This window comes from Micropterus salmoides, unplaced genomic scaffold (assembly GCF_014851395.1).
Source record: "Micropterus salmoides isolate LMB-PRFRI ecotype aquatic unplaced genomic scaffold, ASM1485139v1 Ms_hic_scaffold_9, whole genome shotgun sequence".
NCBI classification, from domain to species: Eukaryota; Metazoa; Chordata; class Actinopteri; order Centrarchiformes; family Centrarchidae; genus Micropterus; species Micropterus salmoides.
The window spans coordinates 20,475,400-20,498,849 of NW_024044681.1; the positions used below are offsets into that span (position 1 = coordinate 20,475,400).

The window sequence follows — 23,450 nt, forward strand, 5'->3', positions numbered from 1 at the left end:
GATTCAGATATAATAAATAATCAACTAATAAATAATGCTTTATTTATATATTATTAAAAGTTTGGATTTTATAGATGGACATTCACAGGCTAGCCAGCATTTTATTAATGAATTAAAATCAATCATTAGAATCCAATAATAAGTAATTATTCTGAATTTCTGAAAAATAGGTCCTTCTGCTTAATGAGTTCTTTTACTTTTGGTACTTTAAGTATATTTTAATTATAATTATTTTGTATTTTTACTTCAGTAAAACTGAAAGCACAACATTTTCTTCCACCACTGGTTGTCAAATATTGGATGGCTTCCCTTATATTCACAGAGGTGTTCAGAAACTTGTTGTATGTGTTTCCCAGGATTTGTTAAGTGTTACTAAGAGCAGAAAAAGATGACGTGTATATGTGACAGAATGAATAGGTTTCTCTACTGTACCTGAGAAGAAGAAGTAATTTGACTATTCAAAACAGGAAAACGTTGGTATCTGTGTACAGACTCTGAGTCAGACACCAAACAGATGGCACTTCCCATCGCATCAGGTTTCTGTCACATGCAGAACCATTGTTAAGTCTAACCAAGATAATTTATGTTATGTTATTATTTATGTTATTATTGTTTCAGTTATTTATTACTTTATTATGTAAGTAATTTTAATAATTTCAGCAATCTAACAACAAAACATTTGCAAGTCCACATTTTAAAAAAACTTTAATTTCCCTCTCATTTACAATGTTACAATGTCACATACAAGGTTAATACAACAAAAGACATGTTATATAAAAGCATCAACCTTTGTAGAAAATGTCTAAACACAGACACATAATGCTCTGTGGAATGTGATACAGACAAAACAACTTAAATCACTTAAATATCACCCAACCAGATGTTCATTTTACAAGTCCACAACACCATGTTGACCTTGCTGTATGTTTCCCATCTGTGACTCAACCTATGTCTATTTTTTTGCAATAATAACAAGAAAAATAGTATTCCCTTAGAAAACAAAACTCATTACAGACGCAAAACAGTCCCAACAGTATCGCTTTTTGCTTTGCAGTAGTTGACAGTATGATACTTGATATGTACACAATGATCAGCACAATGAGGAAAATTCACAACATAAATGTTATAAGCACAAATAATAAATATATGGGATAAAGTCTCGTTGCTGAACTGACCACATGGATCACATTTGTTGGTCTCTCCATGTCTTACCATGTTTGGTCACATCTTTTCAAATTTGATTTTATCTCCGCTAGTTTTCGACCAATAGTAAATGTAAACAATACCATCAAACACCTAGAGCTTCCAATTTTATCTTTCAAAAGTATCAAGGAAACTTAATATTTACACATATTTAGGGTCCTAAATATCCACAAAAACCACCTGGTTTGGCCATCGTTTTCTAGTGAACAATTGGTTAAACCAAAATAATTAATTAGCAGCATTTCTGTACACATTTCCTGAAAATGTACAAAAAAGCATGATACAAATGAAATTAGTAATAGTATTCTTTATCGTTAATCCTCAGTCCTGTCCTCTTCCCTCACACATAGTCCTTCCTGTTGTAGGAGCTTTGAGCGGTTGACCTTGGTGCGGCGGAGTATGCTATACGACTCTGAGGGTGCACGCCGTACCTCGTTGGTTTGTCTTCCTGTGGAGGGCAACTGCAGCAGAGGATGCACCCACCAATCAGCAGCAGGGCTGCGGCAGCCCAGCCCAGGTACAGTGCTGCCCCGATCTCCATCTTCTGACCGGAGGGGACGATTGGACTGTAAAACTCCACTATGATGGTGTTTGCTGACCAGGAAACAGGCACCATCTGGGCCACAGCAGCTGTGATGAACGCCCCGCCCGAGGAGGCCATCACCCTTGCTTTAACACCGTCATCCTCGATGCAGTTGGTGCACTTGGCTCCCACCATAGCGATTAGAAGAGCCACCACCCCCACAATGATGGAGACGACGGTGAGCGCCCTGGCAGCCTGCAGGTCCTGAGGTAAAGCCAGCATGGAGTCGTAGACCTTACACTGCATCTGCCCTGTGCTCTGGAACACGCAGCTCATCCACAGGCCCTCCCAGTACACCTGTGCTGTGACAATATTGGCGCCAATGAAGGCGGTGACCCTCCACATTGGCAAGGCACAGCTGACCACACTCAGCACCCAGCCGAGCACTGCCAGAATAACACCGACCAGTTCAAGTCCAAAAGACACCATTGTGCACCCAGACAGACGTCAACTCTTTGGGTCAAAAGGTCCTTTATTTGCCCTTCCTCTTTGTCCCTATTTATTGAATTTTCTTTTCCCTTCCCCACTTTTATTTTCCAGCAAATATCTGATGGCCTTCTTGATATTTACGTGTCTTAGTGGACCCTTCTTTCCACAAGCGATGCCTCCTCAAGCTATAGCTACTACACTACTGCTGAATCCAGAAGTGTCGATAAAACACAACACACTCTCTCCACAAACTCTCTTCCCGTGTTCTGCTTGCTGTTAAGTAGTCTATAACCCTTATCTGCATCGTTTATTCTGACCCTCCTAAGAAATGACATCACTCCCCAAACCAAGCCAATCAGGTGAGTCCTGGGCATTGACCTCATTTCCCACCTGGGTGTGTTTGTGCTCTTCTGTGTGCTTTTTCAAATGAAGAGTATTTTTATGGTTTAACCTTTTACCCAAGGTAGTTCTGGGAGTGTTTGCTTTATTGCTGTCAGGAGGTAATGAGTGGCCAAGGCAGAGGTTGTTATGTGGTTTATAGGTGATCACATGAGTAACGGATATACAAGCATGCATTCTAATAGATTTGTGTTTGTATGGGTGTATCCAGTGTGGACATGTATTACTCATGTTGGGGGACATAAATCTGTTTACTCACCTTCCTTTTGGGGACAAAATGCAAGCCCACAAAACGTAAATCATTTAGTTTTAGGGTGAATACTTGGTTAGACTAAGGTAAGATAAAGGTTAGGTTAAAAGAGAGGCTAAGGATTAGGGTTAGGCAGCTAGTGGCCATGGTAAAGGTTAGGGTACGTCAGGAAATGAGTGAATGCAATGTATGCTGAAGTGATGAGAACTTCAGCACATATTGACAGGACTTTCTCTGTTCGCCTTTGTTATATTTTTCTGTTTTTATTTATTTAGTTTAGTTGTGATGTACTGTGTTCTATAGCCTCGAGTAAGACATGATGTTACTGTTTTTATGGCAGGAACGTGTGTTTCATTTTCACTGGGTCAGTCTACAGGTAATCATGCAGGACTCCTAGTTAATGATAAACTAGAAATGCTTAGAATACATTTTATAGATATGAAACTATGACTTCTCTGAATTAACCAGCTTTTATGACACAAACTACAGGATATACGAACATGAAGTCCCACGAAACGAAAATGGTCTTTTTATATCACTGTCTTGTACTACATGTCACCTTTTGATGACTCATCCTGCACTTATGAGCCTATATTGATTTCGAGTACAATGAAACCCTTTCTCAATTTTTAGGACACTGCCGGAGCAGAGTGTTTCTGTGGGCCTCACTTCATACTGACAAAAACATTATTCACTGATTGCCATGAAAGTTGATCACATTCACTTTTTCTCTCTGATGTCCACGCTGTTCCACCTCAACTCTCAATGAGGTACGGAGTTTCCTTATGGACAGATATCTTTACTTGTTGCTAAAGTTACCTCTAACTGCTGCTAACTTATCTAAGGTAACATAACAACACACATTGGTGTAACGCACATTATTGGCTACTATAAATCAGTCCATCTCTAGCTTCATGTTTGACAGGAAACACGTAAACATGAGGAATCAAATAGCACACTGCTTTGCATTTTATTGGAATTTTAACCAACACCCGTGTGATAAATACATAAAAGCTAAATTAAAATATGAGTCCCATGAAAAGACCAACCAGCAATATATTATTTGGTCTTTCCGTACCTTCTGCCCTCCCTTTCCTGTTTTTCCTATCCAAGACCATTGGTTGTTATAAAGGAATATGTCACCCAGTGCAGAAGTGATTCTTATTGCGTTTTAAATAGATTTTGGGCAAACAGACTTGGTTAGTAAATTGGTCAAATATAAAAAAAATGTAGAATATCCCCAGACATATACTTTTTAAAGATCTTTGATCAGCCAGTTTTCCACAGAATAATAAGGTTCAAAGGTACAATGATGCCAAATCCTGCCTCACATAAAATAACTCAAGTTTTGGATGACCTTTGACAATTATACAATGGTGACATGGATTCTGGTTTCTCGATTAAGCCAGAATTACTCTGTTATTGTAGGTCAATGTGTCTGCACATATTGGTCCAAGTGATCACTACAATGCCACTATCACACTCTGACACGCTTTTATCTTGTATCTTGTGTACGTGTACATATTATCACACTTCAATATTTATAAAACACGTACGCTAAAGAATGGCTGACCCAGTAACCGTGATAAGATAAAGCCTGATAAAAGGCAATTTATTGAGATCATTTTGGTATTAAGGAAGGAAACAAATAATCTGCCAACAATTGAAATCACATCTGACTGTCAATACTGCCAAATTCTTTGTTTGCATGCTCAAACAAAAAAAATGGAGCGGTGGTTCAACAGCACTACTACAGTGTGTTATAAAAATGTTTGCTATAACAATTTGCACACAGCAAATGGAGTGGTGTTTTTTCACCACCTGAGAAATGTAACTCCAATATTTAATCTTGCTTTAGGTCTTTTTTGGTTTTTACAACTCCAGGAAAATATCTGGCTTGCTCCACTATTTACCAACTGGTTCCTAACTTTGTCTGTCTGCTGTTTGGTGCTGGGCAGGTTGTACAGTGGGTTTATCAAAACCTTTTCACTGAAACAAGCTGCCTGCTGCTGTTGGCAAGTGATGAATGAGTGGCAAGTCACCCCTTTCACATCTATCGATAAAGATGCCACATGTAACACACACTGAAGGTACATAAAATTAGATTGAAATGCAGATACAAAATAATCCCAACACAATGTGTAAATACAGCAAAACGAGGGCCAAAATGACACAACTCTGAATTAAGTCCATATTCATCTTATTTATATATGGGGTTTTTTTCTTAACTTCCAGCTTCATAACTGCCCTCTGCATGCAGTTTGCTACCATAAACAAACGTTATCACATTATCATCCAGACTGGACACCTTAGACATTTACTAGTTCACAATGAGTTTTATTATTTATTATTATTTTTTATTTCATTTTATTTAACTTCATCAGTCTCCATAGGGCGCTGCGATGGACTGGCGACCTGTCCAGGGTGTACCCCGCCTTGCGACCGCCTTGCGACCCTGTACGCAGGATAAGCGGTTGACGATGGATGGATGGATGGAGTCTCCGTAGGGTGAATGGACTCACCTTTAGAGACAGGGTAAGGAGCTCAGACATCTGTAGAGAGCAGGGGCGACCTGTGGCATAGGGCGCATAATGTCAGGGGGTGCCGCAAGAGACAGTTTTTGACTTGGCTCAAGTCAACTCAGACCAGCTGATGCAACACCAGCGTATGCCATGAAGTGCACCCAACTCGCGTTGTGAGTGGCTGAGTATGCAGCCAGAATGTGACAGAGTAGTAACGCAACTGGTAGTTTTGCAATATGAAAGTGTAATAACTGAGGTGCAAACTTGCTCTGTTTGGGACTATGAACTGCAATTTGTCTGAGCTGCTGAATTTAACATTTGTGTGGATTTGTGGTGAGATTTCTTCCCTATCACCAGTGTTTTCAGTTAAGTTAGTACATTTTTGTTTTTTTCCGCAACAGTTTTGTCACCTGCTAGCCTCATCCAGTTCTGTTTCTGTAAGATGATCTGACTTGCATCAGCTGAGCAATAAGCAGGCCAACGCACAGAGTAGCTATAGGGCAGGCTAAAAACATTATGAATTCCCATTAAATGATTACATTAGTCTCATGATATTACAATGTTTTTTTCCCCAAACACAGATGTGGGAGAGATTCTGGATGTGCAGAAAGTTTGGAACAGGAGCAGAAAACCTGCTGAAACACAGAAGATATGAGAGTTTATAACAAAAATTACACTAATAATAACTTTTAAAATTAGTTAATTTATCATTTAGGTGAAAAGGGGTCAGCCTGCATATTTAAAGAGGTTACTTCCCCAAAGAAAAGACATAAAAGAGGAGGGAAGACTAAATAATGTGTGCTGACTCAGCAGGGATTTTATTGAATGAGAAAAGTTGATCTGCAGAAGAAAACATATCTAAAGGAAATAGCTAGAATGCCTGAGAGCCTTACTGCATTAAATTCTATTAATTTTTAAATGATTTAATAGAAATTCTTGCCTAGGGCTCCAACACTGTCAGGGCCGGCCCTAGGAGAGAGCTGAGAGTAGCTTCTTTGCAAAGGGGCATCTGGATACCTTGCTTAGCCTGTTGCCACAACATGATTGATATGGTCATTTTTCCTCGCTACCACTGCTAAGTGCTTGCTTGTGGTGGGAATTGTTGGTTCAAATAAATATTAAAAAGAGTAGACCTCTCTATATGAAAAGTGCAATCAGATAAATAAAATTTTATTGAAAATTTAAATGAATGTAATGTAATAAAGAAATATGCTGATCTAAGAGAGCTATTTTCAGTAAGATGTACAACAACCTGTGTCATCTATGCTTGTCACTGAGATGTGGGCAGCGATATAGTCTGGAGACAGGATATTAATTTACTCCCTGTCATCAAATATAGATCCCATGGAGCCTGGATTTACAGCTGAACATTAAGACAATTTTTATGTTACTGAAACCACTCTGTGTTTGTGCAGTGAGAGGAGTTTCACTGGACAGCTCTATCATTCAGAAGAGTTGATAATGAGTTTCAGTTAGCAGAAGGATTATCCATTTCCCGGTTTCCTTGTGTGGGTTGGTTGGTTTATGAGAGTGTGAGCTCTTCCTCCTCTCTCGCTGCAGGGAAAACACACAAATAATCTATCGTTAAATCCAAGTGGGTGTGCAACTGCATAAATAATAGGTTTATCTGTTTGGCGTCAGAATGGAGCATGCCAACACAATAAACATAGAGACCTGAATAAGGAGGGAAACAATGTCAGAAACATTGGTGGGACAAAAGTTAACTGGAAGTATGTGGTGCATTATTCACTATATAAATACATATAAATGGAAAATTGTTATTTTTGTTATTTTATACTTTAAACTGATTCTGAAAGTCATGATTTGATTTAATGTAAACATGAAAAGGACCTGCAGCCTGTTGCACCAGCTGAGCATAACACTAACTTTTAAGTTGTAACAACTTACTTTGACACAAAAGGCCACTTTTTTCAGTTGCACCATCTGTACTCTAGGGCATTTGGGTAAAACGGGAAAAGGTTCTGCTGATGTTAACACTTAAACAGTTATAAGTTTCAGGCAACAAAGTGGTGCCAGCATCAATTCCTATCTGCAGTGACTGAAGCTTTTAAGAGATTTTGCTGTCTAGAAATGACATTTGGTACATTTAAAATAATCAACTCTAATCCAGTTCTGACATTAAAGACAACCAGGCTGATATAGGAACTGTATAGCTCATATGTACACTTAAATATTATCTTATTTATCACAAGTCATTGCAATATTAAACAGTGATATCACACATAGAAGATATTTCTCATACAATGCAGCCGTACTTCAAAAGCAGTAGGGGATTTCCACTGGAGGCCATTATTAGGTCACTGGTCGATGACAATGCTGCTCTATATGTGAACTCTCAGTTACTAAGCAATTGAAGTCCTTTGAAAGAGGAAGGGAGCCTTGGATTTAATGGCTGCTTGGAGATTTATGGACAAATTTAAAACATTGAAAGCTCTTTGAACAGTGGGAGATGCAACATGTTCACAATCACACAGATACATAGACAGCTCAAGAGACAAAACAAACCTTGTGTTGTGTCTTTTATTGCTGCATCATGGGCATGTAAATTAAATGTAAAAGTTTACAACAAACTGGATTAAAGTGACAGTATTTTTTTATTTAAAAAAAGGGTTAACATTTAGATTTCAATCTCACCTCTGCTTTCATGTGAGTGAGAGCTGAACCTCTAAGTGACTCTTCCAGGAAGTTCAGGACAGATTATATCACAAGTGTTTACTCCACCAAATGCATGCACACACCTCAAACACACACAGTAAAATGACAGAGACGATTTAAAAGCAGTAGCTGCTGCCTCCCTTTGGGCAGAGAGGAGAACAGCTGACAGAAGAGTCAAAATTCAGAATTTTTCTTTCATGTCAGGGTTTTAACATTGAGAAGTTGCAAAATCCAGAACTGTCAAATACATCATATATTATAACACTTGTACTTACACTGACCCCTCTTTGTTGCCCTTCCCCCTTCTGCCCACATCAGGTACACATAAATATCAAAAACAGGCTATTTTCCTGTGATCCTCTGAACAAAAAACCTTGTCTACACTACAATCAGCTTTCAGTCTGATTCACAGAACACACACAGACTGAACATAACAGAGCTCAAAGCCAACCTCAACCTCACCCCACGGCCTCTCCATTTTTTATTTAATTATTTTGTTTCCAATAAATCCTATTTCTTCTTTTGGAAAATTATATTTCTTAAATAACAAATAACTAAGGACACACTTCACCAGAGAGTGCACAGCATTTCATGGACTCCGGTTATCTAACCTCAGGCAGTGTAACCTTCATGACATGTTGGTGTGTTTGAGTTCTTGTGGGTGGATCGACCTGTGTAGCAAGCTTTGTTGTGTCTCTCCTTATTAAAATGTGTTAATTGCATGTACAGTATGTGACAAGAGTGGGCGAGATTTTTTACCCATTGTACACGTGTACTGGTGTATACCAATCTGCATTAATTCTGAGAACTGAAGATGAACTGCTATAAAACTGAAAACAGCTACACTGAAACAAATAAATGATTCTGTTCTTTACACAGAAAAATAAACACACTCTGATCAAAAATGATTTGGAGGGGTGTTAGAGGTGGAAATTGTAGGATTATTACTGTTGGGAGCAGAGACATCACAGATAGTGTTGTTAATTTGTGATCTTAACTGAACATTTATCATGCGAGTCAATAAAACTCAGTATCCCGGAAAGTCACACTTGTAAAGTGTGTAAAGTCAACCCATGGACCCAGCTTGCAGCTACAGTTGGTCAGTGACTTAAGACGTCACCTCATTCACAAAACCGGAGAGCAATGTCTGCTTGCTCTCTCTTCTCCACTCCTCTTGACATGACTGGACAAAAGCCAGCGGTCTTCCAGCGTGGCCTGCTGGGAACTGAACTCTCCGATTTTCCAGCAGCAAGCAGGAGTAAGTCCTGCTTAAGTTAATTGCTGGCTAATCACAATTCTTCCCCGCCTGGCTGAATCCACAATGGACCTGCCAGCTAACAACTAGCACGTTAAAACAACTTTCTTCCGTTATAGACTGGTAATGTAACTGGGCACTTTAGAGCTTCACATAGTTTGCACATAACTGTAATGTTACTTGGCTAAGCACAGCACTGTGTATAGCTTTTAGTCAAAGTACATTGATGTGTTTTTTTGATGAGGTTTTATTGTTAACGTGAGATTATAATGTAACCACAGCTGTTCAGAACAAAGAGACAAAGACACACACACACACACACACACACACACGCATCTTTTTGTTCTCTAGTTTAGTGCTTTTTAGTTAGTTTAATCGTGTTTATTTCTTCCTTGGTTTATCTGATTAAATAAATGCTTGTGTGTTTATTCATGCTGGTTTCTCTTTAATGTTGCATACGAATTAATATATCGCCTCTTCTGTGTAGAACTCCAAATCCTTTGACCCACTATCTAATAATGTATTAACAGTAATTTTGTTATAGTTATTAATTTAATTATGAACCGGAATTACAAAGTGACAGTATAGGATATTCTATGAGACTGAATTAGATAATTAAATACATTTTCTGTTGTTTAAGAGTGGTGTCCTGAGGTGAATTTAACTTTAAGTTTTATTATATTATTAGTTTTGATGCCTAAGCTCTGAGGGCAAACTTCTTCCATGTGCTCTTTTTTCCAGTATAGTTTACCGCCTCAACAAACTGTTTATTTCTTTGAAGCTGTCATTTATCATGTTCTTGAGATTAGTTTGTGTGTGTGTGTAGATGAAATTAATGAAAGACAGCAAAAAGTGAAATGTGACTATAGATCAGGGGTTTCAAACTACCAGGGTCCAGATTCAGCCTACAAGACAATTTCACATTCTTAGAATTACATCTGGCCTACAAAATGATATTTTAGTTTGTCCAGTCTGTTACTGTTATCAGGTCAGAGCATAAAAATGCTCTTCAAATTAAACTTTTAACAAGTTGTGCAAAATGAACACAAGCAGTGATCAACAGCACTTTGATTTACTGTACCTGAAACTTACATGTCCCCTTCTAAACCTCAAAGAAAGGTTAACCTGAAGGTCAGTTTCAAGAGAGGTGGAAAGATTGTGATTTATTTTGGAGTTTGGTTTCCAGTCTCATTTTCAAGTAAAAAGCTGCCATTTTTTAGGAATACAATCTCAAGCAAACTGAACAAGCAGGGCAGCTAGGCTGAGTCAGAGGAGAGAGAAAGACGAGTTGATTAGGTTGATTAGATATTTGGCTACCTTAACTACCTGGCTTGTGGCCAAGTTGGAACCTCTGAAAATTGAGGCCAACGCGAAAGTCCCTTAAACCTGCATTCTATCGAACAGCCGGCAGGGGGTGATTCCTCGGGTTGCAAAAAGAAGTCTGGTTCAATTAGAAATACTGGTAAAATGACCCTATTTCTCACTGGATTTATTACTTCAGCAAACACTTTCCTTTACACTTAATGGCCTCAATCGCTAGTTTCATATCTTCTTTAATACAGCATGATGTTAATTTAGTAAATGATGGTCCAATTTAGAGGAAAATAGACCATAAAGTATAGAGTATGCTTTAGGGCGGGACTATCTTTGGGGACAAGTTGCTACCATGGCTAAAATAACTCCAGTGCCCAGGGCACTGTGTAAATTTAACCAGCGCAGTTGAAAAAGCTATTTGCAGACTCTTCACTGATAGTGTAACAGAAGAACGTTAACATTTATTTGGAACCACAATCTTTACCAAACTTTAACCAAAGTGCTTTGTGGGCTAAGCCCATCCACGCTTGGGTTCGTTTTTGACAAAGAATTTAAACAGTTGCGTGAGGACATTTTGGATGTCTATTTTGACTGAAGTGGCTTGTCATCCATAGTTTGTGTGTCATACATCAAAGTCACTGAACACAAGACCATATTTGGTCAGTGTGAAGTTTCTGTTTGAGGTACTGTCATGCAAAACAGGCTGAGTCATCGCTCACTCAGGATGTTACTCCAACGTACTGCAGGTTAACTGGAGATGGGGAAGAGGAAAAGAAAGGTGTGCAAAAACATTTTCTGTTACTATCACCTTTTCTTGAATAAGATCCTTATATTGTATTGAGTGTTTTATCATGCATGTGGTGTTACATGCAAAGCAGTCTCACTTGGTTTCCTTGTTAAACGGATGGTTGGGGGAGGGTAAACAGGTTATGGGTTTGTGGAGTTTGGGGATGGACCTGAAGAACAAAGACTAATGACGGTGAGCAGTTTTCGTCCTAGGCCCCTCCTTTTTCAGAGAAGAGATCTTATGTACCTGGTCACCTCCCAATACTCTCCCATTCAGCACTCACCTGACAGAAGACTTGCCTCCATCACAGAAGGAAATTAACAACACACAGGCACTGCAAGAGAGGAATTACATTATACAGAGAGAACATTCAAATCACATTTGAAAAGAGGACAAAGTTTTGAAGAAGAATTTGGCTGTCCACGATGGTGTCTGCTGGGTTACAAATTCTGGGTTCTGCCCTGGGGATGCTGGGCTGGATTGGAGTCATCCTTGTGTGCGCCCTTCCCATGTGGAAGGTCACTGCTTTTATTGGGAGCAACATTGTAACCGCGCAGACCGTCTGGGAAGGTATTTGGATGAACTGTGTGGTCCAGAGCACAGGCCAAATGCAGTGTAAGGTCTACGACTCCATGCTGGCCCTCAGCTCTGACCTCCAGGCTGCCCGGGCCCTGACCATCATTTCTATTGTGGTGGGCATTCTGGCTATCCTGCTGTCTGTAGCTGGGGGGAAATGCACCAACTGTGTGGAGGATGAGACGTCCAAGGCCAAGGTGGGCGTTTGCTCTGGAGTTATGTTCATCATAGCTGGGGTCCTCTGCCTCGTCCCTGTCTGCTGGACAGCCAACACCGTCATCCAAGACTTCTACAACCCGCTGCTTAACGCTGCACAGAAGAGAGAGCTGGGTGCTGCGCTTTACATTGGTTGGGGGGCGGCTGCTTTGATGCTAATCGGAGGGGGGATGCTTTGCTGCAGCTGCCCCCCTAAGGATGAAAGCGCCTACACTGCAAAGTACAAAGCTGCCAGATCTGATGTCTCAGCACCAAGGTCCGGGAAATAACATGTCTGAAACAGATCCAGGACTCAGATAATAGCGTCCACAAAACAATGTTTACTGGGACAGGTGCACTGGTGCTACTGGGTTGTGAATGTTGATATTTGAAGATGTTAGTTGACCAAAACATATTCCTGAGTTTTACTCCTCAGGAGAGGGAATAAATAGCATGAAAGGTGCCACGCCCAAAACAGGACATTCAACTTTATATGTTAACAAATCTTCCTGTATATGTTTTATCGTAAGTTGTCTAAATATTCTACTGCTGAAAATGTTGTGGGTTGATATTATGAACTATGTGTTTTACTGTAAATAAACATTTGAATACAAATACGAGATGACTTGTGCTTGCTTTTTATTTTCACACAGCAGCTGTGTTCAGCATGATTCATTCAGTGGTTTTCAAAAGGGAGAAATCAACATATTATTCAAATTCTTAACTTATTATACTTATTATACTGTTATTATTATTGTACTTTTTACACATTTAGTGATGTGTAAATGTCACCGCTGCATTACAGTCAAAACAAGGATCCTTTCCACAGCATTTGAGAAGAATGTATTGTGTGACTTTCCAGTAGATCAGGTTTAGGTGTGGCAGAAATAAAACTGGTCTTTGTTCAAACTGTGAGCCTACAGTCAAAGGTGTCGGTACTTTATATGGACTTACAGAACCAGTTTTTCATCTGTTAAGAGATTAAATATTAAAATGCCAGGAAATATTCATATCCCTTTGCTTTGATCTTTTACTATTATTAAAGACACTTAATTGAACATGCTAATAGTTCCTATAATACAACACTGCATGTCTTAGATAGACAGGGTTATCAGCTTGAATTGTAATTTGCAATGGAAAATGTGTTTTAAACTGCTAACCTTGTCTTACACTCCCTTGCTATATGTTAAAAGTGCCAGACAGCAGAAATTGTTCCCTACACCTTGCCCTAACTGTCTGTTCTTTAGAAACAGGAGCCTGGGGTCAGTTCCAGTAAAACAGGAACTTGCGACAAGGCGGGGCTACTGCTGATTCTAGGAACAAACTATTGATCTGTTTGTTCCTTTGCATGATTTCTTTGTGTATAAAGGACAGATAAGTGTTTTTAGCTGACCCAGACTCTTAAGTTTTTGTTGGCTCAAGGCTTGACCTGTGTGAGTGGGTCTGTGTGTTTGTGTGTGTACAGTGCAGGTGGGATCTGGAGCATTGTTCCCAGTCTTGAAAACTTACTTTAGGTAATAAAGCTTGTATGTGTGGGAACAATGACCAGAGATCGAGATATCAGATATCAGGTCTCAGTTTTCCCTTTTGTCTGGGAGCACAGAAACTCCACCCTGAAAGTTTGAACCACAATGGGACGTAGATAATTTCTCAGACCTCAGAGCATCAGAGCCAAGCAAAGCTAGTGTGGGAGTGGAGTATATGAGAACCCCTGTTGTGTTTTTAATCTTTGTTTTTAATCTAGTGAGCATCACTAAAACAGCGACCTTTTCCTTTACCTGGTTTCTTGTGTAGAAGTTGTGCTCTGGCTTCAGCAGTGTCAACATGTCTTCTCAGGGCCTCCAGATCATGGGTGTGCTGCTCGCCTTCATCGGCTGGATGGGCACCATCATCGCCTGTGCTTTGCCTATGTGGAGAGTTGCCACTTTTATCGAGATTAACATCCTCACCGTCCAGGTGATCTGGGAAGGCTTGTGGATGAGCTGCGTTGTCCAGAGCACAGGCCAGATGCAGTGTCAGGTGTACGACTCCATGCTAGCTCTAACTCAAGAACTGCAGGCCGCCAGGGCCATGATGATCATCTCTGTGATCGTCGGGGTGTTTGGTGTCTTCATGGCTGTGGTTGGAGGAAAGTGCACTAACTGCATGGAGGACGAAGTGGCCAAAGCCAAAGCCTGCATCGTGTCTGGAGTGATCTTCATAATAGCTGCCTTGCTGATCATGATCCCAGTCTCGTGGTCAGCTCATACAACAATCTTGGACTTTTATAACCCCATGATGATCAAGGCTCAGAAGAGGGAACTCGGGGCTGCACTTTACATCGGGTGGGGCTCCGCTGGGCTGCTGCTGCTGGGAGGAGGTCTGCTCTGCAACAACTACCCCCCACAAGAAAGTAGACCCTATACAGCTGCCAAGTTTGCCCCTGCAAGAGCATTTTCTGTTGCGGACTATGTATGAGTGTTTGGGATGGAACTGCAGCAAAAGATTATAAAATGTTTAATCATCAATCAGTGAAATGCAATTAAATTCAACTGTATTTATACAGTGCTGATTTATAACTATTCACACACTTGCCATTGCACTTGTCATATAGAGCAGGTCAAGACCGTACTCTACATAATATTACCCAACAATTCCCATCATGAGCAAGCACTTAGCAACATTAGCCATGTTTCTATCCAATTGTCATGCGAATTCTAAGCGGACTTTTGAAATGTTGCAAAAAAGAACAAAAAGGAAATGCGAAAAATGTGTGTCTTTCCATCAGCTGGTTTTGAGCGAATAAACCAGGCTGTGGCAAGCGTAGTTACATCAGTAGTTGACGTTACACATGGCTGTAATAAACAAGACGTATGGGTTCCAAACCAGAAACAAAATCAGTCGCATAGAAATAATGGCCACTGATCTCAAAAAACAGAGAGAGATCTTCAGGGATGTATTTCAAGCGGGCAAATTGCTACCAGCCATGTCTCCGCACGTTATGGGAATATCCAGCAAGACGTTCACAGCAGAAACAGCTGATCAGACGTGAGTTCCAAGTTTGCACATCAGAACTTATTAATATTAACATTAACTTTTTTTCAACAAAGGCAAAAACCACCTCAACATTTTCTAGTGCGATGCTTCAAAATGCACTTAAAAAAACGTTGATGGAAACACAGCTAGTGGAAAGGAAAAATTCCCTTTTAATCAGCATAAACCTCGAGAACCAAGACTCAGGGTGGGTGGCCCTCAGCTCCAGAGGCAGAAATGCCTGCAGTCTGAAAAAAGTTCAAAATATTGTGGCTGACAAAAGCAAGAAGTAAATTAGGGAAAACTCCTCTGAATTTGAATTATTTTTTAAACTCAATCAATAATTTGGAGAATTAAATTAACAAAAGACAGCACAGTGAGGTAGATTGTCTGGTGGTTTGTTTGCTTGTTTTTGCACTTTTTTCACCCTTGATGAAATGTGTCCCTGTCAGTTTTCACATGGAAATATTTTATATTCTTTTTCTAAAAATAAACATTTCCTGTATTGTAAATCCAAAGACTTGAAACCTGTAACATAATACTAGGAGTTGTTGTTTTATTCATGATGACTGAGACTTGTGATGCACTAAATCTGAATACTCTATTTATATCAATTATTGTATAGACTACTGCCCAGAGAAGTTGTGATAACCAAACATTTTGGATGAATGAATATTTTTCAAAAGCTCATGTTTTTTTTGTTCAACTGTAAAATGATATAGTTATCACTGCTGGACTTTCAATTGTCTTTTAAAACTCAGAAATAAAGCTTCTTTGTTCATACTGTTCTTGACGTCTTCCTTTCTCACGTTCACTCTGCACCTTGAGACACACTGTAATAAAACTGAAACTGAACTTACAATAACCACTTGTGATAAGGCTTTCAGGAATTCAGGGGAGTAGACTCCTGAGAATTTACTGTATCTGGTTGAGGTGTTTGCTATGCTGTAACCGACTGCCCTTGTATTAAGATAATTTACAGTTTCTGTCTGGAGTAAAATGGATGTCACCGCCAGAGACAACAGTGCCCTGTGTATGGTTGGATTCATGTTGCTAAGGAACTGTTTTCTTTTTCCAAAGAATGGATATTTACACTTTGGCCAGTAAGAGCACATCTGCCAAGTCTTGTCAGGTTGATATATCCTAAACCTCTTTGATGGTTTTCTTTTTCTTTACAGACATTTTCAGTTGAAACTAGTCTGACAAGAAAAACAACAGACCTGAGTACTTTTTCACTGTCCATTTTGGAGACTCAGATGAGAGCAGGCTAGTCGAGGAGGAAGTATTAAGATATTTTACTTAGGAAAAAGTGACAATACTACAATGTACAAATAGTTAATTAGCAAGTAAAATTGCATAAAAAATGTTTCTTACTTAAAGGGGAAGTAAACCCCCAAACCACTAATTTCAACAGAAAACAAATATATTTAGTAGTAATGTTGACAGATTCAGGTCCAAATCGTGACATTTCAGTACAAAGTACTTGAATTCTACATATTGTGCTATAAATATGCACAGCAGCTGCACTCTACTTGAAACCTGAATAATGCAATTGAATTTTGCTGTTGGCTGATCCGGTGGCAGGTTATTTGCCATCCCCAACGCTGTATATAAAACCAATGTCCCCCTTAACCCTGCAGACTGTGGAGAGGAGTAATATAGACCGGTGGATTGAATGAATTGTATGGACTGAGTTGTTAAATTGTACTGTTAGCATAGATGATTTTGGTGTAAATTTCATAGTTGTGGTTATAGTTACAATATTTTGTAGGTTAGTTTGCTATTTTAGACAGTTTGTTAGTCAAACACATTTTTGCACTTTAATTGATTTCACAATACAGCCATATATCAAATTTTCTGAACAGTCCAGCATATTCAAAGATACACACACACACACACACACACACACACACACACACACACACACACACACCAGAGAGCCTGAGCTGGTAGCTCAACACAAGTACCACATAAAAACTAAAAGCCAGGATGAATTTGCTTTTAGTGACTGTCAAATCTCCAGCGGATTCTGTGTTTCCAGAGCGCACACAGAGAGCCTGACAGCAGCTGCTCAAGACTGGTTAACTATGACTACCAGCTCCTGCTATGCTGAGTGGTCTCTGTCGCTCTGGTCGGTGACTATGGCAATCCCATTTAACATTTTTTAGCTAGACTGTATATTAATGATTGATATCAAGAACAGTTTTGCCTAGTCAAAGCTCTAATTAAAGATATCAGTAATTACATTGTGACCAATAAGATTCAAACTACTGGTGTGTGGGGTTTCTCATTATTATATTATTTTAGATATCTACATGGCCATTTTTGAATTAAGTTATAACTTATATATTTATATTTTGAAATTAATTTTGATTATCATTATAGTCAAAATGTAATTACAGATATCATGAATTTGAGTTTTTATTGGGCGAAATGACATTGAGGATTTCTGTTATTTCATCAGAAGCTACAGCAAGATGTGAGAGGCGGGAGCCACATTATTTTTTCCAGAGCAGATGATGAAAGTAGCTTACACGTGAGCCAGTTTGCTTTATTCTCATCTCTGTTAAAAGTTGAACATTTTTTACCACAACTCTGTAGTGAACAAAGCTCTCATTCGCCACAAATTCCTTGATGATATGTTCTTTCTATTTTATGGGATTTTCTAATTTATCCACAACGGCAAACGCCTTTGCTAAGGTTCAAATGCTTTGCTGGGCCAATATTCAACCTCACATGAGCAACGTCATGCACAACAATCCAGACTAGTCATAATAATGTTGAGATATGTGCAACTATTATTTGGAATAGTCAAAAGTGAATCACAGACGTCAGCAATTGTCATTTAGTATGTGTGACAAGTTGAGTGTTGTTTTTAATGACATCACTAGCGCGGATATCTGTAATTTTAAACTCAGCAAATAATGCCACACTATGGTTGCCCTGTGCGGCCCTCTGCATTTTTAAAATATGCTGGGAGGAAGGGAGCTAGCAGAATTTGGGGGTTTAGTTACACTTTAAGCAAGTAAAAATACAGAAGTATTATCAACAAAATTAAAAAGTACTCCGTATGCCGAACAGTCAGTGTTATATTATAATAATATTGTATTACTTACACTGATAATGTGGAAATTTAACTAGTTTAAATAGTCCAGTTTACAGTCTGTACAGCATACTATGCCTTCTATCTGTAGACCCTATTGACCTAAATCATGTTTTGTGCATAAAATCTTAATCTTTAAAGTAACTATTAACTATGGCTGTCAAACTGAGTAATAAGAGTGAAATATTTCCCTCTGAAATGTAGCATAAAATAATAGTTCTCAAGGGAAGAATCTCAACTTTTTGCTCAGTAAATGTGTGTTGTTCTATTAAAAAAAAATGTTGTTGACAACAAATACTGTTTAATGTTTGAATAAAAAACAAAATGAAAATGGAAAATAAGTCTAATATGACAAATACATGAAGTGCTTATGTTGCAAAAGGAAATATAAAAACATCACAGGAGTCTGAGCCAGACTGTTTTAATATTGAAATTAAAACATAAAACGATGTGGAAAAAAGAAAAAATGGATTATACTGCAATCCTAACTCCATTTACATTATTGTAACATGGCACATACTTTAGAGTTGTATATTTCAGAAGGCTGCAGTGTGTTAGTAAAAAAAATGTTAGTCACAACGACACCACGCAATCACGACTAGATAAGCAGGTTTGTATGTAAAGTCAAGTGCTTCTCAAAGGGCGCTGCTTCTCATGTAATACAGCAACTCAGACAAACTCCTTCCCAGGTGTTGTGGATTTAGGTGCAGAGTACTTTGCTCCATTATAGCGGTCTCCTCCTGACGGGCACTGACAGCAGAGAAGAGCACCACCGATCAGCAGCAGTCCTGATGCTCCCCAGCCCATGTACAAACATGCACCCAACTCCCTCCTCTGCGCATCAGGAACCATGGGGTTGTAGAAGTCCTTTATGATAGTGTTAGCAGGCAGAGACACAGTCACCAGACACAGAGCCCCACTCAGGATGAAGAAAACACCTGCGGAGATGGCCACTCTGGCTTTTGCCACCTTATCCCCAATGCAGGTGGTGCATTTCCCTCCGACCACAGAAAGCAGCAAGCCAAACAGAGAGAACAGGATGGCGATGACCACCATAGCCCGAGCCGCCTGGAGGTCCGGAGGCAGAGCCAGCAGGGAGTCATAGACCTTGCACTGCATCTGACCCGTGCTCTGCACCACACAGGTCATCCACAGTCCTTCCCAGATGGTCTGAGCCACCACGATGTTGTTCCCAATGAAAGCAGACACCTTCCACAGGGGCAGCATACAGATCAGTATGTTTCCAATCCATCCAAGCACTGCCAGCCCGATGCCCAAAATCTGCAATCCTAAAGATGCCATTGCTGTTTGGTGGTGTTCCTTCTCTCTCTTGCTCTGTCTCAGTTCTTCAGTGGGCTGCCAACTAGACTGTGGGGCACCTTTATATGACCCACAGATGCCCTGAGTAGCCCCTCCTTTGGGCGGGCTTTGACTTTATTGCTCCGATATAAACATCCATCATGCTGCCTTTGAGTTCAGAGGTCTTTCTCTCACACAAAGAGGCCCTCTGGTCCTCCACCAGAGCTCTAACAAAGAAAAGAGTGTGGTTCAGTCAAAAGCTTACAGTAAGTGTGAAATGTTGAAACATGAAACTATAACGTCATGGAACAGACGTACTGCGATAACATAAGTTGCTACATTAAGGTCCTCAAGTTTTTTGCAAACCATACATGTCAAACAATAATGGTTTCTGAAGTAGGCTATAACTGAGCATAATTATAATAAAATAAAGATGTATCCCCAAACAATATTGAAAGAAAGAGATGAGCTGCATGTGGCTTTTCACAATACTTGGGTTCAGGAAATCACCACCCACTACTGAGTCAAGTCACAAAATAGTGTGATGTGTGTGTGTGGTCAGTTCAATGGATGCACACAACAGTCGGAAATAAATGCATTAACACTCTTTTTGTAACTTAATTGGAACTCTCAGAACTCTCCATGATCGTGTGAACTGCACTGGGCAGACGGAACATACCACTCTAAGAGGGGGGCGGAAAGTACCACTTGAAGATAGGGGGTGGAAGGTTCCATGTGTTGTTGGCCTTTTTAACAGATATCTTATATAAGTTACTGTCGCAATAAGCAATAAACTACCAGCTAATTTTATAACACCACATGCTACAGTTTGTCTAAACTAATTAACAAGCGATCAGAAAAAAAATAAAATAGAAAAGTCATGAACAAAGACCAACGGAACTGAAGAAGACCTTTGGATGAGGGACGAAACATCCTCCAGTATCTTCAACCGAGTCCAGTTGCCCTTGACTTTAACCTTCGTTGGATAACTATGACCAGGATGACTGAGAATCTTCATAGACACGAACAAAGACCAAGCGTCTGCAACATGAGGCTGGATTTACTGTGTTTTAAGATAAGTGCTAAAGTCAGTGTGCTAACATTTGCACAATAACAATTAGTATGCTAATGTTAACCATAATGTTAAATATCTATATATCATGATTAGCACTACACACAGAGCACAACTGGCTGATGTGAATGTCATTAGTTTTGCAAATATGTAGTGACAAACCAAAGAATCAGACAAATGAAAATTTGTCCAATTGTGTTGCTAGAGGAAAAGTCAAATTAGTCTTCGGGATTAATTGTCTGGAAATGGTGAATGTCTGTACCAAAAAATCGTGCCAATCCATCTGCTAGATGTTGAGATAGTTCACTGCATAAGTGAAAACCTTGACCTGCAAGAGATAAGGTCAGGGGAACACCAGAGTCAGTAGGATTCGTCCTCTGGAGAACATGAATGTCTGCAATACATCACAACAATTCATTTGATATTTCTGTTTGGACCAAAGTGGTGGACTAACTAGCAGATTGACATTACCATCCCCAGTACAATGACGTGGCTAAAAATGGTTGAAACCACCAGCTCCACCAAGTCATAGTAGTACAATTGAAAAATTGACTAAACCTACTTTAAGGAAAGAGGTAAACCCTTGACAAATCAAGTATCATTGTGTCTTGTATTAAAAAATCATTGTAACAAATCCAGTTGAACAAAAAACTGTTTGGCCCTGCGATGGACTGGCGACCTGTCCAGGGTGTACCCCGCCTTGCACCCGATGTCAGCTGGGATTGGCTCCAGCCCCCCGCGACCCTGTACGCAGGATAAGCGGTTGACGATGGATGGATGGACATTTGGGTGATGATGAACTAAAGATGTCAATGAAGGACTACTTTAGGACATTTGATGGAGCAGCCAGCCAAGAGTAAAAACGCTTGGGAACCAATGTGGTGGAGGCTGTAATTCATCACTGTTACATTTAATTCTGTTTTATAGAACCCAGTTAACTCAAAGCTTAATGCATAAAAACTTAATGTGCTATTTTTATTGGGTAAAAGACTGACATCTATACAATATATTACTCTCCACTGAATATCTCTGGGAATATTAGTCACATTTTTACTTTATTTTTTGTTCATTTAAAAACTTTGACGTTTGGCACAAGCACACCAACTCAATAAACGGTAAAAACAAGCAAACCCATAAGGTCAGCTGAGAATCACTGGCTAATTAGCACAGGTGAAATCACTCAGCTTGATTTCTGCACTGGTAACAGAACATGTAGTAAGGTGGTAAGCAGGCAGTCACCAATGAAATCTCATGTTTATCATGGTCTTTAGAGACACTTCAAAATGTAAAACGGGAAAAAATTGTAGTGTTGGTGCATATTGCAGAATGTTGCACTTGGCACAAAAAATAAATGTGACAATAGATCCCTCAGTGTTTTATTTCTTCCCATTATAGTCAGACTTGCAAATGAGCCAATTCACAAAAGCCACATTTAGAAATGTACCTGAGACATCAGTTATTAAATAAATCAAGAAAAAAAAACACAATTTAAATAAAGACAATATATTTAAAATAACACATGTACACATAAAAAAGGAAGAAACAGCGTGGCTGTGATTTGAAGAGACTAATAATAAACAATAGATCATAATTCAGATAAATAAACAAAACGTGAATGTAAATTGGTAAAGGTATTTCAAAATGTGTTCTATTTCTAAATAAGTTGGTGTTTGTCACTACAGGACTAAGTTAATGACCACAGGTGTTTTGAGTTTGAATAATTTGGACCAACCAATCAGGAGAAATCACAGCCTACCATGTGGGTATAAAAGCTGTAGGTACAAAACAAGGCTTTTAGGCCCATATGGTATTGTGTTGCTGGCGCAGCTAAGTCACACCACTTCTGCCCAACGTGAGCAAATTATGGCAGCTGCAGGGCTTCAGATCTTGGCCATCTTTCTGGCAGCCATTGGCTTTGTGGGGGACATTGTCATCTGCGCCTTGCCCATGTGGAAGGTGTCTGCTTTCATTGGGAACAACATTGTGACAGCGCAGACCTTCTGGGAGGGCCTGTGGATGAACTGTGTGATGCAGAGCACCGGACAGATGCAGTGCAAGGTCTACGACTCCATGCTGGCTCTACCCCAGGACTTGCAGGCAGCCCGTGCCCTGGTTGTGATCTCGATCTTGGTTGTCTTCATGGGAATCCTGCTTGCTGTCGCAGGGGGAAAGTGCACCAACTGCATTGACGATGAAGAGGCCAAGAGCAAGGTAGCAATCATTGCGGGCGTGCTCTTCATCGTTGGAGGTATCCTGTGCCTGATCCCTGTGTCCTGGTCAGCTAACACTATCATCAGGGACTTCTACAACCCCCTTTTGACCGACGGACAGAGGCGGGAGCTCGGCGCATCGCTGTTCATCGGTTGGGGAACAGCAGGACTCCTGCTTATTGGCGGGGCACTTCTCTGCTGTCAGTGTCCACAGCGTAAGGATAGCGGATACTCTGTCAAATATTGTGCCCCACGCTCAGCAGCCAGTGGTGCTTATGTCTAAAATGCCTGTCTTTTTTTAGTGTGCATCCTTCTCTTGCAACAGGAAACTGGACTGAAGTCTTATATATCTTAATGCTCTTAAATGTGTGATTTCAAGGTGTCTTATTGACTTTTAATAAATTAAAAATCCTAGTGATCTGAGTGTGTTTGGTTTTTTTTTTTCAGTGATTGTTAAGGGTCTCTAGTGGGTTTAAACTAGCCTACCTAACGATTCAAAATTCACAGGATTATGTGAGGCTTATGCATGCTGTAAGCCTGTTTTCAACGGATTCAGACCGGTAGA

The 23,450-nt window shown here is 39.8% G+C and overlaps 5 protein-coding genes across 5 annotated transcripts; 3 read left to right on the top strand and 2 right to left on the bottom strand.

Moving 5' to 3' along the window:
* Positions 1 to 688: 688 nt before the first annotated feature.
* LOC119895476 (claudin-4-like) lies at positions 689 to 2,480 on the bottom strand. Its single transcript, XM_038708626.1, has one exon. It carries the CDS (start codon positions 2,213 to 2,215, stop codon positions 1,544 to 1,546), a length of 672 nt encoding a protein of 223 aa, XP_038564554.1. The 5' UTR covers positions 2,216 to 2,480; the 3' UTR covers positions 689 to 1,543.
* A 9,192-nt stretch (positions 2,481 to 11,672) lies between these two features.
* Positions 11,673 to 12,809, top strand: LOC119894925 (claudin-4-like). Its single transcript, XM_038707639.1, has one exon. The coding sequence runs from the start codon at positions 11,844 to 11,846 to the stop codon at positions 12,477 to 12,479; it is 636 nt and encodes a 211-aa protein (XP_038563567.1). The 5' UTR covers positions 11,673 to 11,843; the 3' UTR covers positions 12,480 to 12,809.
* A 1,090-nt stretch (positions 12,810 to 13,899) lies between these two features.
* Positions 13,900 to 14,649, top strand: LOC119894927 (claudin-4-like). The gene has a single exon (XM_038707640.1). It carries the CDS (start codon positions 14,014 to 14,016, stop codon positions 14,644 to 14,646), a length of 633 nt encoding a protein of 210 aa, XP_038563568.1. The 5' UTR covers positions 13,900 to 14,013; the 3' UTR covers positions 14,647 to 14,649.
* A 4,060-nt stretch (positions 14,650 to 18,709) lies between these two features.
* LOC119894928 (claudin-4-like) lies at positions 18,710 to 19,759 on the bottom strand. The gene has a single exon (XM_038707641.1). It carries the CDS (start codon positions 19,604 to 19,606, stop codon positions 18,974 to 18,976), a length of 633 nt encoding a protein of 210 aa, XP_038563569.1. The 5' UTR covers positions 19,607 to 19,759; the 3' UTR covers positions 18,710 to 18,973.
* A 2,731-nt stretch (positions 19,760 to 22,490) lies between these two features.
* Positions 22,491 to 23,303, top strand: LOC119894929 (claudin-like protein ZF-A89). Its single transcript, XM_038707642.1, has one exon. The coding sequence runs from the start codon at positions 22,539 to 22,541 to the stop codon at positions 23,166 to 23,168; it is 630 nt and encodes a 209-aa protein (XP_038563570.1). The 5' UTR covers positions 22,491 to 22,538; the 3' UTR covers positions 23,169 to 23,303.
* The last annotated feature ends 147 nt before the right edge of the window (positions 23,304 to 23,450 follow it).